Here is a 16,606-nt window from a genome sequence, read left to right as displayed (position 1 = left end):
CATTTATTTCTGCTCTGATCTTTATGATTTCTTTCCTCCTGCTTTCTCTAGTTCCTTTAGGTGTAAAGTTAGATTGTTTATTTGAGATTATTCTTGTTCCTTGAGGTAGGCTTGTATTGCTAAAATCTTCCCTATTACAGCTGCTTTTGCTGCATCCCTCCCAAAGATTTTGGATCATCGTGTTTTCATTGTAATTTGTCTCTAGGTATGTTTTGATTTCCTCTTTGATTTCTTTAGAGAACTCTTGGTTATTTAGTAACGTATTGTTTAGCCTCCATGTGTTTGTGTTTTTTTTCATTTTTTCCCCTGTAATTGATTTAGAAATCAATTACAGGGAAAAGAAATCTCATAGTGTTGTGGTCAGAAAAGATGCTTGATATGATTTCAATTTTCTTAAATTTACTGAGGCTTGATTTGTGAACCAAGATGTGATCTATCCTGGAGAATGTTCCATGTGCACTTGAGAAGAAAGTGTAATCTGCTGTTTTTGGATGGAATGTCCTATAAATATCAGTTAAATCTATCTGGCCTATTGTGTCATTTAAAGCTTGTGTTTCCTTATTACTTTTCTGTTTGGATATCTGTCCATTGGTGTAAGTGAGGTGTTAAAGTTCCCCACTATTATTGTGTTACTGTCGATTTCCTGTTTTATAGCTTTTAGCAGTTGCCTTACTTATTGAGGTGCTCCTATGTTGGGTGCATATATATTTATAATTGTTATATCTTCTTCTTGGATTGATCCCTTGATCATTATGTAGTGTCCTTCCTTGTCTCTTGTAACATTCTTTATTTTAAAGTCTGTTTTATCTGAGAGTATTTTATTGCTACTCCAGCTTTCTTTTGATTTCCATTTGCATGGAATATCTTTTTCCATCCCTTCATTTTCAGTCTGAATGTGTCCCTAGGTCTGAAGTGGGTCTCTTGTAGCCAGCATATATATGGGTCTTGTTTTTGTATCCATTCAGCAAGCCTGTGTTTTTTGGTTGGAGCATTTAATCCATTCACATTTAAGGTAATTATCGATATATATGTTCCTATGACCATTTTCTTAATTGTGTGACTTGTGTAAGTTTACTGATGGGAGGGACTGGTGGTGGGTTCAGCTGGCTGTTGCTTTGGTGGGCAGAGCTCAGTCAATATTTCAGGCTTTGTGGCCCATACTTGATTATGCCCTTGTAGTGTTAAAGCAGCCACAGGAGATATGTAAATAAATGGACGTGGCTGTGTTACAATAAAACTTTATTTATAAAAACAGGCAGTGGGCCAACCCCATGGCTGTCATTTGCAATTGCTCTAAGAGATCTTGTTTAATCAGAGCTTCCCCGCAGCAGGGCAGCTAGCCACTGAAGTCTGTGGTACCCTAGGCAAGTCCCTGGACCCCCTGAACCTTTTTCTTCACTTGAATAAGAGGGAGTATTCTGGGTGAGGTTCAGTTAGGAGAAGGAGATGAGACCCACACGGTGGGGGAGGGCTCAGGACTTTGGGTGGGCACCCTCTAGCAAGGCCACTGCTCTCGTACACTCTCAGCATTACAAACCACCCGAAACTTCATGGTCTAAGACAAGCATTTTATGATGCTCCCTGCTTCTGTGGGCCAGGAATTTACACATGGCATAATTGGGGACAGTTTGTCCTGATCCATGTTATCAGCTGGGAACACTCGAAGAGTGATTCAGTGGCTGGAGGCTGAAATCACACGGAAGCATCCTCACTTGCACGACTCGAGATTGATGCTGGCTGTCAGCTAGGGGCTCAGTGGGGCTGTCACCAAAACACCTACACAGGGCCCTCCTGGTGGTCCCTTCTATGTGGACAATTTTGGACTGCATTAGAGTCTGGTGGCTGAGTTCCAAGATGTTAGCAAGACAGTTATAAGGAAAGGATGGGGTTAAACCAGACTACATTGTATTTTGCCGAAGTAGAATACAAGGCAATAAGAGAAAGTGTAACATGTTCTGGACAAGCTTAAATTAAGAACCAGAGTGTGAATTTCAGAACCCCTCTGTGTTCTCTTTACTGATGATTGGGAGAAATGTGAACTGTGGCCTCCTATAGGTCTTCACGTGGAAACAAAGAATAGGTCTCAGTAATTGATGATTTTAAAAAGAACAAAGAATGCAGGAACAAGCAACAGTGATCAGGCAAGAGAAGTAACTATAGCAAAGGTAATAAGTCAATCGTGAAGACTCCCAGTTCTGTTTCAAAGGTAGAGATCAGCTTGAAGCACATTTTTGAGTTGTTTTGCAGGATCCAACCCCCCTCGAGCACTCAGCCACCAGACTAACTGGAGCCTAAGGAATGAAGATACTGACCTTTGCTGACCCTCGTGATTTCACTCAACTAAGTGCCTGGATTTTGTCAACCTAGAGTAAACCTTGCATCACTGGTGGTGCAGTGGTTAAGAATCCATCTGCCAATGCAGGGGACACAGGTTCGAGCCCTGGTCCGGGAAGATCCCACATGCCGTGGGACAACGAAGCCCGTGCGCCACAGCTACTGAGCCTGCGCTCTAGAGCCCACGAGCCACAACTACTGAAGCCTGCCTGCCTAGAGCCCGTGCTCCGCAAAAAGAGAAGCCACCGCAATGAGAAGTCCGTGCACCGCAACGAAGAGTAGTCCCCGTTTGCCGCAACTAGAGAAAGCCCGCACGCAGCAACAACGACCCAATGCAGCCAAAAATAAGTAAATTTGTTTTTAAAAAAATTTCCATATTTAAAAAAAAAGAAAGAAAAGAAAAGCATATCAGATGATAGAGGCTCTCGCAGCCACCTTTGGGCAATGCAATCCGCCCCATACACACGGTGTGAGGGCCTCTGAGTGGGGTCTGGGCCCAAGATCTCCTGGTTCAAGGCAGCATTGGCACTGTCACTGGGAGCCCATATGGCTCAGACCCCTCCCTCAGACCACATCATGCCTTTTCTGGTCAAACCCAGCTCATGCTCAGTCATATCTTCTTCCAGAGCTAATCCTGGGTCTCTTCCTCAGTGGGAACATATTAACAGCCAGAGCTGCTAAGCCTTTTTCTTACAAACAACAAAGGAAACAAGAGCAGCCACCTCCATGCACACAACTGCCCTGGTGACCCCAGCTTTGCAGGATGGTTGGCCAAGCAGGTAGGGAAATGTTGAGACAAAACCAGCTGGGAAATGCTTCCTTGAGCCACAGGACGTGGTTATGTGTTGAGGGCTGGAGGGTGGAGCTGGGATCCTGGGCTGGACCCACAGAGCAGAGACCCTTGGAGAGCAGATGGTAGAAATAGGGCCCCTTTAAGAGGCCAAGGGCACCCCTGGGTTACATGGTCAAGAACAGATTTCAGAGAAAGAATCATTGAGATCAAGGTTGCTGAGATTCAGGGGCAAGATGTGAGAACCAGGCCAGCCCCTAGGTAATTAGCAACAGCTCTCTGATCCAGATGATTCCAGACTTCCACCTCCTCTACCATCTGATACTTTCCCCAGTAACCAGAGGAGAATCTGGGGCCTGGAGAAGGGGAGGGACTTGCCTGGGGTCTCACGGTAAACCAGTGGCCAAGCTGGGACTTGAACCTGGGGCCCCATCTCCTTCCACTGAGGTGGTCCAGCAGAGGTCTCTTTGGGTTCAGAGTCCCTTGCAAATGGATCATCAATAATGATGCCACCTCCCATTTATAGCCCTTCGATGCTGAGCCTTACATGCATCTCTGGAATACTACTCAGCCATAAATAAAATGAAATTTTGCCATTTGCAACAACATGGATGGACTTGGAGGGTATTATGCAAGTGAAATAAGTCAGACAGAGGACAAATACTGTATGATATTACTTAAGTGGAATCTAAAAGATGTAACGAACTAGTGATATAACAAAAAAGAAACAGGCTCACAGATATAGAGAACAAGCAGTTACCAGTGGGGAGAGGGAAGGGGTGAGGGGCAAGATAAGCATAGAGGATTAAGAGGTACAAACTACTATGTATAAATAAATAAGCTACAGGGATATATTGTATAGCACAGGGTATATAGCCAATATTTTATAATAACTATAAATGGAGTACAATCTTTAAAAATTGTGAACAGCTATGTTATACACCTGAAACATATAATATTGTAAATCAATGATACCTCAATAAAAATTTTTTAAAAAGAAAGAAACAGTCATAGCTCCTGTTTCTAAAGCACTTAATGATGACCCCTTTTCTCGGTATAAACAGCAAAAAAGAAAGTTCATTTAAGTTCCGCTTTCTATCTTCACAACAACTTCCATGCTCTTTTTGAGACATCAATTATCAAATTCTTTTCCGTCAAACGTTCCTTTTGGGGGACTTCTCTGGTTGTCCAGTGGGTAAGACTCTGCGGTCTCAATGCAGGGGGCCCAGGTTCAATCCCTGGTCAGGAAACTAGATCCCACATGCGGCAACTAAGAGTCCGCATGCCACAACTAAGACCTGGCGCAGGCTAAATAAATAAATAAATAAATATTTTTAAAAAAACTTTCCTTTGGGATCCTTGAGCTCACATTTCATCTTCTATTGTTTCATCCCAGTTGCAAGGAACACAAGGCCCTAGGGCTTGCTGAAGCATGAAAAGAGACAGGGAGCAGAGATGGTGAGTTCTGGAAGCAGTACTGAGCAGGGCAGCCAGACCTCAGGGGCTTGGGGATGGGGGCTAGACTGAGAGCCAGGGCCTTTGCTACCTCGCAGTCTCTTGAGGCTGGCTCTGGGTGCATCCGCTTTGGTCCTCCACCCCCAGGACTACTTTTCTGCTTTCTATGTACACAGCTGGACACAGTGGCCCTCTGAACTCAAGTTTACACATGCTCAGTTCAGAAACTGCCTAGTGTCTCTGATTCCCAAATCCAAATCCTGGAAAATGAATCTTATTGGTGAGCTTGGGTCACATGTCTATCTTTTCATCCAACCGGTTTACGACTGAGGGGCTGTGGCACAGTATAAGCAGAGAACGAAAGGTGCGGATGTTGGACATTCACCCTGTAGGAAAGGGAGAAGGCTTTTCCAGGAGGGCACAGCAAGGTCAAAGGCTTAGAGGTGCGGAATTGGAGGCTTCATGGGGACAATCCTGAGTAGCTAAGTTTGTTGCAGCCCTCCTGTGACTGCTTAAAGGGCAGCTCCCATAGGACCATCCCTGTCTCTGTGCCACTACATGGCCCAGAGAGGGAAATCACAAGTGAATCAGCAGCAGAACCAAAGCTGAAACCATTTCCTTCTCCCAGCCCAGGCTTGAGTGTCTGAGGCTTAGGAGGGAGTCAGGTTAGAGGAGCAGGGAGAATGAAATCAAGAAATAACAGGCTTCACAGGAGTGATAATGACATTTTAACTTGAAAATTGCAAGGAGACAGAGCTGCGGAGGCGTATGCAAATTTCCATGCAGATGAAATGCAGATGAGCTTGCTTGCTCCTGCCTGGTGCACCTGGATGTGGCTCAGTGACAAATCTTAATGGCACCGCATGGCCGTGTGATTGATTATCAAGGCCAGCTGGGATGACAACTGCACTCCCCTCCTGGGAGCTGGCAGAGATGAGACTGTTTCTAGAGTGCCCTCTCATGGGGGACCCTGAGGGATGGCCCTCTGTAATTCAGGGATGGCAAATTTGGGACAAGGCTAGTATCTCTTTAGCGGCCCTCCTCCATGGCAGCATCATTAATCAGTCATAGAATTCCTTCTTACTGAGCCAACCAGGTGCTCTAGGCAGACCCTACTAATCAATCAAAGTTGGCATTCATTCATCAATTCGTCTAACAAATTTTGTTGATTTTCTTCCCTGTGCCAAGGATACATTGAACAGGCAGGTTCAGTTCTTGCTCTTGTGAAACTCACAGATTACTGGGGGATATGAGCATTAATAAAATATTGCAAAATGGCAATTGAGATAAGTGCAATGAAAGAGAACCACATGGTCTTTGTAAAGGGGGATTTTGACTCCTTCAGAGTGACCAGGAAAGCCTGACCCTGTTGCTGATATCTGAAGGATAAAGAGGGCTTAACTAATTGAAAAGATAGGGGAAGGACATTCCAGGTATTGAGACAAGAAAGAGCTTGTAAGCAGAAATTGTCAGCGCTACACTAGATGCCCTACGATCATTTTTTGTTTCTGTGCATCTCTCCTCTGGCTTCTATCTGTTTTTGTTTGTTTGTTTAAAGAAAAGAAAAAGCTTTTTTGAGATATAGTTCACATACCATACAATTCATCCATTTAAAGTATACAAATCAATAGCTTTTACTATATTCACAGATACGTGCAACCTTTACCATAGTCAATTTGGGAACATTTTCATGACCTCAAAAAGAAACACTTTGCTCTTTAGGGATTCATCTCCTCCCACCCCATACTCCCAGCCCTAAGCAACCACTAATCTAATTTCTGTTTCTATAGATTTGCCTGTTCTGGACCCATTAAATACTAATTCTTTATTCCTCCCTCCTCCCAGCCCCTGATATACTCTAACCTATTTTATGTCTCTATGAATTTGCCTATTCTAGATATTTCATGGAATCATACAATATTGGTCCTTTTTGTCTGATTTATTTCATTTAGCGAATGTTTTCAAGGATCATCCATACTGTAGCATGTACCAGAACATCATTCTTTTTACAGCTGGATAATATTCCACTGTATGTATATACCACTTTTTTTTTTTTTTTTTTTTTTTTTTTTTTTTTTTGCGGTACGCGGGCCTCTCACTGCTGTGGCCTCTCCCACTGCGGAGCACAGGCTCCGGATGCGCAGGCAAAGTGGCCATGGCTCACGGGCCCAGCCGCTCCGCGGCATGTGGGATCTTCCCGGACCGGGGCACGAACCCGTGTCCCCTGAATCGGCAGGTGGACTCTCAACCACTGCGCCACCAGGGAAGCCCCCATACCACATTTTGATAGGCATTTGGATTATTTCCACCTTTTGGCTATTATGAATAATGCTGCTGTGAACATTGGTGTACAAGTATCTGAGTCTCAGTTTTCAATTCTTTTGGATATATACCTAGGAGAGGAATTGCTGAGTCATTCTATGTTTACCTTTTTGAGGAACCACCAAAATGGTTTCCACAGGGGCTGCACCATTTTACATTCCCACCAGCAATGTACAAGGGTTCCAAATCTCTACATCCTCACCAATATTTGTTATTTTCTGCTTTTTTGATTATACCCATCCTAGTAGGTGTGAGGTGGTGTCTCATTGTGGTTTTGACTTGCATTTCCCTAATGACTAATTATGTTGAGCATCTTTTTATGTGCTTGTTAGCCATTTGTATATCTTCTTTGGGGCAATGTCTATTCAAGTTCTTTACCCATTTTAAAATTGGGTTGCTTGTCTTTTTTTGCTGAGTTGTAGCAGTGCTTTATATATTCTGGATATTAAACCCTCATCAAATATAAGATCTGTAAATATTTTCTCCCATTCTGTAGGTTGCCTTTCCATTTTCTTGATAATGTCCTTTGATGTACAGTTTTTAATTTTGATGAAGTCCTATTTATCAACTTTTACTTTTGTTGCTCATGCTTTTGGTATCATATCTAAGAACCCACTGCCAAATCTAAACTCATGAAGATCTACCCTTATGTTTTCTTCTAAGAGTTTTATAGTTTTATCTCTTAAATCTAGGTTGTTGATCCGTTTTGAGTTAATTTTTGTATGTGGGGGTGAAGCAGAGGTCCAACTTCATTCTTTTACATGAAGAAATCCAGTTGTTCCAGCACCATTTGTTTAAGAACTTACTCTTTCCCCATTGAATGGACTTGGCAGCCTTGTTGAAAATCAATTGACTGTAGACCTATGGGTTTATTTTGATTCCATGTGTCTAGATGTCCATTCTCATGGCAGTACCACACTCTTTTGATTACTGTAGGTTTGCAGTAAGTTTTGAAATTGGAAACTGAGAGTCCTCCAAGTTTGTTCTTCTTTTTCAAGTTGTTTTGGCTACTTGGGGGGCCTCTTGAAATTCTATAAGAATTTGAGGATCGGCTTTTCTATTTCTGCCCCAAAAAAGGCTGTTGGAATTTTGATAGGGATTATGTTGAATCTGAGGATCCCTTTGGATAGTATTGACATTTTAACAATGTTAAGTCTTCCTACCTATGAATACAATGTCTTTTACCTCCTTGGCTAAATTTATTACTAAGTATTTTATTCTTTCAGATGCTTTTGGAAATGAAATTGCTTTCTTAATTTCCTTTGCAGATTGTTCATTGCTGGTGTGTAAAAACACAGATTTTTGTGTGTTGATCTTGTAACCCACAACTTTGCTGAATTTGTTTATTAGCTCTAGTATCTTTCTTGTGAATTATTTCGTATTTTCTATACACAAAATCGTGCCATCTGGGAATAGAAACAACTTTATTCCTTCCTTTCCAGTTTGGATGCCTTTTCTTTCTTTTGCAGGGTAACTGCTCTTTTTCTTGTCTAATTGGATTCCTTTTATTTGTTTTTCTTATCTAATTTTCTTGTCTAGAACTTCCAGTACAATGTTGAATAGCAGTGGTGAAAATAGGCATACTGTTTCGCTCCTGACCTTAGGGAGAAAGCTTTCAGTATTTCAGCATTGAGTTTGATCTTAGTTGTGGGTTTTTCATGAATGCCATTTATCATGTTGAATAAGTTCCCTTTTATTCCTTGTTTTCAGAGTAGTATTTTTTCTTGTTGTTCTTGTTTTTGTTTTGTTTTGTTTTGTTTTTAATCATGAAAGCTGTTGGATTTTGTCAAATGTCTTTTCTGAGACAAATGAGATGATCATGTTTTTCTCACTTCATGCTATTAATGTGGTATATTACATTGATTGATTTTCTTATCTTTAACTACCCTTGCATAACTGGGATAAATCCCACTTGGTCACACTGCATAATTCTTTTAATGTACTATTGTCTTTGGTTTGCTAGTGTCTTGTTGAGGATTTTTACATCTATATTCACAAGGTATATTGACCTGTAATTTTCTTTTCTTGTGATATATTTAACTGGCTTTGGTGTCAAGATAATGCTTGCTTCACAGAGTAAGTTAGGAAGTGACTTCATTCCTTTTTATGGCTGAATAACATCCTTTTGTATGGATATACTACATTTTGTTTATTCATTCAGTGATTGACCAATATTTGGATTGCTTCTTCCTTTTAACTATGATGAATAATTCTGCTATAAACCTTTATGTAGAAATTCTTGTGTGGACATATGGTTTGGTTTCTTTGGGGTGTATACCTAGGAGTGGAATTGCTGGGTCATATTGTAACTGGATGTTTAACCATTTGAAGGCCTGCCCAACTGTTTCCCAAAGCAGCTGTATTATTTTGCATTCCCCCAGTAGTGTATGAGGGTTCCAATTTCTCCACATCCTGCCAACGTTTATTATTGGGCTTTTAAATTTTAGCCATCCTAGTAAATGTGTAGTGATATCTCATTGTAGCTTTGATTTGTATTTCCTTGATGGCTAATGAGGTTGAGCATTTTTTCATGTACTTATTAGAATTTTGTGCATCTTATTTTGGAGAAATGCTCATTCAGATCCTTTACCTATTTTTAAGTTGGAGTTTTAAAAATTTATACTTTAGTGGTGAGAGCATTCTATATATTTGTAATACACAATATTATCTTCTATGGGCCCACACCAGCAACCCTCCTCCAAGCAAGCACTGCCCTAGGGTTCCTGGACCCTGCTTTGTGTGGCAGGCTTTTGCAGAGGCCTGCAGTGCCTCGGGAGGTGTAAAAATACCCTTCAGCATTCCCCATGTGATCAGGCAGAGGCTGAGCCTTGATCTGAATTTGTACATTGGTTTCCTTCCCTTCTCTGTCCTGTTTCCCCTTCCTGTGGTTTCTCTCATGATCTCTTCTTCAGCAAATCACCTGTACCTGAATCCTTGTTGCCAGGTGTGCTTCTAGGGGAACTTGAAAGAGCTTGGAATGGCTGAGGAACTGAAAGGAAGTCAGTGTTGTTGGAACTCAGAGAACATGGAGACTGGGCAGTAAGGTGAGGCTAGAGTGGTGTGCAGAGGCCTGACCCCACAGAGCTTTGTAGATTACAGCGATGGGCAGGATGGGGGTTATCTGGAGAGCCATGGGATGCCACTGGCTCTGTTAAGCAGGGACTGGCATTATTTACATTTTGCAAAGGTCCCTCTAGCCTCTCTGTGGAGGATGGATAAAAGGGTCCAAGTGGCTGCAGGAAGACCACTGAGGATACTGTTACAACTGTCCAGGGGAGGAAAGGATGGAGACTAGGATGAGGATGGGAAGGTGGAGGGAGAAAGAAGATTAGAGAGATGAGGGGGGTGGATCTGGGGGCTCTGGGGAAGTTCAAGGATACCTTGCAGGTTTTCAGCCTGGGTGCCTGGATGCATGGTCAGTACAGAGAGGGAGGCAGGATTGGAAGGGCAGATCAGTAGTAGTTCCACAGGCCAGACGACACCCGTTTGCCATCCCTGGTCTTGCCCAATACCGCCACTTCACAGATGGAGAAAATGAAGCCTGAGGAAGTGCGGTGGTTCACCCAGGTCCCCGTCATGCCCCAGACTGAAGGGGATGGGATCCAAGGATCCTGCCACCCAGCCAGAGGGCTTGTTTATTCTCCAGGAGGCCCACTGGCTCTGGCCTCAAGACAGCTATTTTGCAGCTGGGAGTGGGTGGGGTTTCGGGCCTGATGGGTTTGTTCTGGGCTGGAAGCCAGTTCACAGCTCGCAGAGAACAGAACATCACTGTTTCAGGAGGGCAGCCTATGCTGCCTGCTGCCCTGTCAGGGTCTGATGTGGGTAACTTGAAGGCATGAGGGTGTGGGGTGCCCACCTGCGAGTGGCTGACATCTGCTGTCCTGGATTAGGCATGGACAAGACCTAGGTTCAGATTCTGAGGTTTCCCCCTCTCTAGTCCTTCCTTTCCTTGCTGTGTGACCTTGGGCCAGTCACCTCCCCTCTCCAGTCCTCAGTCTTCTCATCTGTAAAATGGAGACATCCTACAGTGTGGCTTTTGTGCCCTCAGGGTTGTAGGGAATATTGGATGAAGAAATGGATGGACAAAAAATACACCGTAAACTATAAAGTGCCTAAACTACAATTTGGGTTCAGTCCTACCACTGCCCCAGTGGGTTTCTCAGACTTTACAAGATGGCCACCCCTCTGGAGAGGAAGAGGCCTGGTGTGGAGCTCAGAGATCCCAGGATCTTATTATCCTGGCCCAGCAGGCTTGACAAACCCATTGGACAGATGGGAAAACTCGGAGGCGGCCATCTGCTCAGTCACCAGGCTATTAAGCCTGGATTCAAAGGCTGGGCTCTCCGATTCCAAAGACAAGAAAGATCCTTATCCATTCAATGACCTGATTGTACAGATAGGGTAAACCAAGGGCCAGAAAGGGGAAGCAACCTGCCCAGGGTCACACAGGCAGCTGGCAGCAGGGCAGAGTGTCACGTGAGGTCCCTGACTCCCAGGCCATGGTCCTCCTATCAGCTCCTCCCCACCAACCCCTGGAGCTTGAAAAGCAGTTTCCTCCTCAGTAAAATGGGGTGAAACTAGTATTGACTTCATTGGATTGTTGTGAATATTTCAACAAGCCCCGCAAAGCTTTTAAAGGGCTTAGCACCAAGTCAGGCACAAAGAAAATGCAGAATAAATGTTGGCTAGTAATATTATTATTCATTATTATATTTCATTTCTGCATCCCCTTCTCCCCTTTGGGCTACTGTGAGTAGACAAGTTGTGGGCATTCAGCTCTTCCTGGAGACAGAGGGATGTCCAAGATGGCTTTGGGGGCCCCTCCCTCCCAAGGATTCTTGGATTATCCATACCCCTCCTCAGCCCCCCTGAGCACTAGCCGTAGCTGTAGTCTCTCAGAAGTCAGTTTTCATCTTTGCACCCCGGGTACCCTGGCTCCCTACTGGCTGCATGCTGTTGCTATGGCAACAGCATTTTAAGAGCCTTTAGCCCCCCTCTGAGGCAACAGGCCTGGATGGAGATGGATTGATCAAATGCCTCCTGCATCCTCAGGCCTGTCTGGACAGAAGGCAGGAGACTGGAATGCAAGAATCTGAGCTGGTTTGGGGTGGGGGTTGGGGATGGCTCAGGCCTCAGCCCCAAGAGTTTCCCAACAGCACCCCACCTCACTGTGTTGCAAGAGCACTTGGTTACACATGCGGACTCCAGCCACCCCTGCCCCAAGGGTCTGGTTTTAACTATCTGGGGTGGGATCCCCTAAGACGCTGCCTTTGATCAGCTCTGCTCATGGTTCTGAGGCAGACAGGCCCCAGACCACTCTTGACAAAATCTTGAGTCCTGGAAGATTCCCGAAGGCATTTTGGGCATTGAGGTTTGTGTGGCTCTCTCTGCTGAGATTACTCTTTTTATAAATAATTTTTTTTAAATTTACTTATTTATTTATTTTTGGCTGTGTTGGGTCTTTGTTGCTGTGCGCAGGCTTTCCTCTAGTTGCGGCGAGCGGGGGCTACTCTTCGTTGCAGTGCATGGGCTTCTCATTGCAGTGGCCTCTCTTGTGGCAGAGCATGGGCTCTAGGCACATGGGCTTCAATAGTTGTGGCACGTGGGCTCAGCGGTTGTGGCTCGCGGGCTCTAGAGCGCAGGCTCAGTAGTTGTGGCGCACAGGCTTAGTTGCTCCGTGGCGGGTGGGATCTTCCCAGACCAGGACTCAAACCTGTGTCCCCTACATTGACAGGCGGATGCTTAACCACTGCACCACCAGGGAAGCCCGAGATTACCCTCGAGAAACCCTGTTTGTCCTCCCAGGCCCGCTCCGGTCCTGCCTCCCTCTCCTTCCACAGCCTCATCTTGTGGGAGGATGTGCACCCCACCCTCTTCCTGGAGCTAGGAAAATTCCAGGGCTGGGCTACCACAGGCCATCTTGGTGACGCATCCTAGGGCATAGATGGGTGCACATTCTCAGGATAATGACATTCAGGGGAGGCGCTAGCCATGGTCACTCTGGGCTGTCTTCTAGATGCTCTATATGAGATCAGAGCATCTCAAGCCTCTTCCCGCTGTCCTCCCGCACCACCTGCTGGCTGGGGACAAGGCTCCCTACCCTCCAGCTCCAACCGCAGCAGAACCCGATGACTCCAGGCACCAGAGGCTGTGCCTAAAGAGAGGTCGGGCTTGGGGGTGGCTCTGAGGAGCTGTGGTGGGGAGGGGAAGAAGGCAGAGATCATGGGAGAGGGAGGTGGTCCTCTCTGGGTTCCTTAACTTGAGACTGATGCTCATGTCTGTTGGAGAAGCCAAGTGACAGAGTAGAGGTGCAGCAGACAGTCCCCCTCCCTTACCCCTTCCTGTGCACTAACTGGCCTCCAGCAGGTGATTCTCTTTACCCGAGGCCAGTGGCATCCGTGGTTAAATTACATGTGGTAATTCACTTGACAGCACCCCCTTTATTCCCTTCCCAGGCTCGCTCCCCTGCTCCTCCGCCAGTGTTTCCTAGGATCACCACCAAATAAATGCGCATTCGAATCCTCGTGTGGTCTGTTTTGTAGTACCCTAAGGCAAGAAGCCACTCCCCCAATCTCCCCACCCTGGCTTCTATTATGAGAGCAACTTTGCCCCTTGTGCCCCAAGGGGAAGCTTACATACCCCTGAACCCCAGGTGGGCATCTGGCCTGCCTAAGTCGGAGATCTCTGGAAGGATCTGTACCAGCAGCTCTTTCCACGATGAGACTCCAGGGTTTTGGAGCCAATCTCACGCTCTTCCACGTCCTGCCCTGCCCTCCACTCTCACTATTTTGAATGCGTGAGAGTCGCGTCTTCCCAGAGCTTCCTGGGGCCAGGAGCAGGCATGAGTTCTTGTCCACCGAGCACGGGCCAAACTCAGTAGCCATGTCCTGGCGGATGGTCCAGGGCTCCCCAGCTCTGTCTTTAGCTGGGCCCCACCCGAACCATATCCAATCCCTGCCGGAGCCTGGTGTGATTGACGGGAACTCCCAGTTAGAGGGATGCAGCAGGACTTGTGTGGGGTGAGTCCTCCAGAGACGTCTGTGAGTCTGTCCCCTCCGAGGAGAAGCTGCCCCCAGTGGGCCGGGGCAACTGACTCTGCCTGGGGAGCCTCTGCCAGGAGAGAAGGGTGGTGAGAAAACGCTCAGGGGCAGGATCCAGGGGCCCACGCGGGCTTCTGCCTCCATCAGCTTCAAAAGCCTGGCCAGTTTCCTGGGGTGGAGGGGCTGCTTGGAAATTTCTGTTCTGTACACGTCTGGGGGCCCAAGGAGGCCAACAGGATTTTGGCGAACGATCCAGACCCAGTGAGTCCTGGAGGGGCAGGTCCCATCTTCCCTTGTAAGTGACTTCTCCATTCAGGCCCTGGCCCTTGGCGGCCGCCCCTCTGAGTTCCCGGCCCGCCGGGTGGGAAGGGAGACCTGCTGGGAGTGGACAGTGGGTCAGTGCCTTCTTCAGGAGGGTCTGGATCTCCTCGTGCCTCTCCTGGGCCTCCTCCCACAGGTCCTGGCCCAGGCCCTCCCAGCTCAGAGAGGCCACCTGCAGCCGCATGGCCGTGAGCTTCTCAGCTGGGAACTCGGACGCCAGGCGCTGCAGGTAGCGGTGGAGGCGGCGCTGGTCCCCAGGGCTGGCCCTTTGGGCCTGGCCCAGCCTGAGCTGGGCCATCAGGTCCTGGCAGTCCACGTGGAACCAGGTCATCTGGGAGACAAGAAGAGAGGGAGATGGGGGTTCTGTGAGGACAGGGATGTGCCTCTCTGAGCCAAGAGGAGGCTTAAAGAATAAATATAGCTAGACTGAATTAATACAAAAATGTCCAATCAGTGTTAGGGCCTCTCTTAGCGCAGCTGTGATTTTCTCCACTGCTGATGACGACAATATTTCCCCTTCTTCCCCAGGGAACACCACCCTCCGTTACCCACCAGGAAACAGTCCCCAGCACCCTTGGGATCTTCAGGCACAGTCTTACAGACTTAGGGGCCAGCAAGGACTGGGGCCACCCCTCTCTGGGGCTGTTTCCCCCTCAGTAAAGTAGAGGTTGTGATACATAATCATGAAAATTTGAGTGCTGAAAATTTGGATTCTCAGATTGTATGAACCCTTCATAAGTGGTGCTGAGGGAGGAGTCTGGCTAATATTTATTGAACACTGACTATTTGCCAGGCTCTGTGCACCTCATGTAGGATCACACTGAACCAGCAGCCCATTTTACAGAGGAGGAAACTGAGGCTCACACACGTGAAATCACTTGTCCCAGGTCACGCTGCAAGTCAGGGAGGAGCTGGGATTCAAGCTCAGCTCTGTCCAGCCCTCAAGAGGGTATCTTCCAAGCACCTCCTTGCACAGGAGGAAACTGGCCCAGGCAGGGCCCTGCCCTTGCAGTCACACAGTGAGACTGTCAGCCAGCCCAGGCCCGGAGGCCCCCTCACTCTGGCCGGGCCTCTGCCGCATTTTAGGATCCTGCCTGTCCCCACTTCACCCACAAAATGTCTGCAGGCTGCAAAGGAGCCAACATGTTCCCAGCAGCTCGTGAAAAACATCATCTTTCTCTCCATTAATTTAGAAGCCAACAGCAAGCTGTTAGGCAGTGGGGATTGGAGAACGATTTTCTCCGAGGAAACCATCTTTCCGCGGATTAAGGGAACTTGGCTTTAGATAAATGGCTTCATATTTGCAGAAGCACACGGAGCTCATGGCTGGGAAAGGGCTCCATAACTCTCCATTAGCGACACTATCACGTTATTGTTATTTAGTGCCAAAGCTGCCACATGCCTGCTCTCCACCTGGGGCTGAGCCCAGCACTGAACCATCCTGTCTGTCCGTCTGTTTGTCTGGGACCAGATATTCCAGGCCAAGCTGGACAGAGGTAGAGAACACCTCAGAAATCATCTTGCCCCACCCCTTGCTGTGCGGATTAAAATTCAGGGCCAGAGAGAAGGGGCTGTCGAGCGGAAGAGCTTTCCAGGCTGAGGGAACAGCCAGTGCAAAGGCCTCAGTGCTGGAGCCAGTTTGCTTTCTCCAGGGAAGGCCGATGGGGCTGAAATCAGCTAAAATTAGTAAACAAGGGAGAAAAGCTTCCAGATCCCCTTAATCCATGAGGCATTACTCCTCCTACCACTACTACTAATGACAATAATAATATCAGTGTTAAAAATAACAATTCCAGATTTGAGCAAAGTCGGGTGTAGGGGCTGGGGGGAGGGGTTACTTACATTTAATTTAATTCTCACCTCTCTGCACTAGAGCCAGATGACCTGGGTTCGAATCTCAACTATGCCACTTCCTAGCTGTGTGACCCTGGGTAAGTGACTTGATTTCTCTGTGTTTCCTGCCTCACAGAGTTGGTGTGACCATAAAACCATACGTGAAACGATTAGAACAGGGCCTGCAGACAATAAGAACTCCGTACGTAAGCACTGGTTATTATTATTATCATCACTATTCTTGACAAGGAGCTGAGGCCCGGGGCAGTGAAGGCCACTGCTGAGGTCACAGAGCCCATGCAGGCATAGCCCTAGGACCCTGCCGCTGTCTCGCTCCCTATCTTCTGAACAGCTGGGCGCGGGGGATCCCTTCGCTGCCTCTGCCCACATCTACCTCCCTTGCCTGAGGGAGACAGAGGGTGGCCTGTCCTCCCAGTGCCCCAGGTGTGAGCTGACTGAGTCCCTCCCGCTGCCCCCGAAGCATCTGCATTCTTGGTGCCCTGTGTGCTGG

General features: G+C 46.9%; 1 protein-coding gene across 6 annotated transcripts in view; it reads right to left on the bottom strand.

Annotated features, from left to right (window-relative positions):
- KIAA1755 (KIAA1755 ortholog) overlaps positions 1-16,606 on the bottom strand; it is a 66,997-nt gene that overhangs the window by 10,496 nt on the left and 39,895 nt on the right. For 5 of the 6 annotated variants that reach the window (XM_067012252.1, XM_067012251.1, XM_067012254.1 and 2 more), the window contains one exon: positions 11,591-14,593. In XM_067012252.1, coding sequence (XP_066868353.1) covers positions 13,892-14,593 — 702 coding nt within the window. In that variant the 3' untranslated portion in view covers positions 11,591-13,891. Of the gene's footprint in view, positions 1-11,590; positions 14,594-16,606 lie in introns of those variants that run through there. The other variant, XR_010836345.1, reaches the window with a different exon arrangement.

This window comes from Kogia breviceps, chromosome 14 (assembly GCF_026419965.1).
Source record: "Kogia breviceps isolate mKogBre1 chromosome 14, mKogBre1 haplotype 1, whole genome shotgun sequence".
Taxonomy (NCBI): domain Eukaryota; kingdom Metazoa; phylum Chordata; class Mammalia; order Artiodactyla; family Physeteridae; genus Kogia; species Kogia breviceps.
The sequence above is the reverse complement of the archived record's forward strand: the minus strand, read 5'-3'. Positions and strand labels throughout refer to the sequence as shown.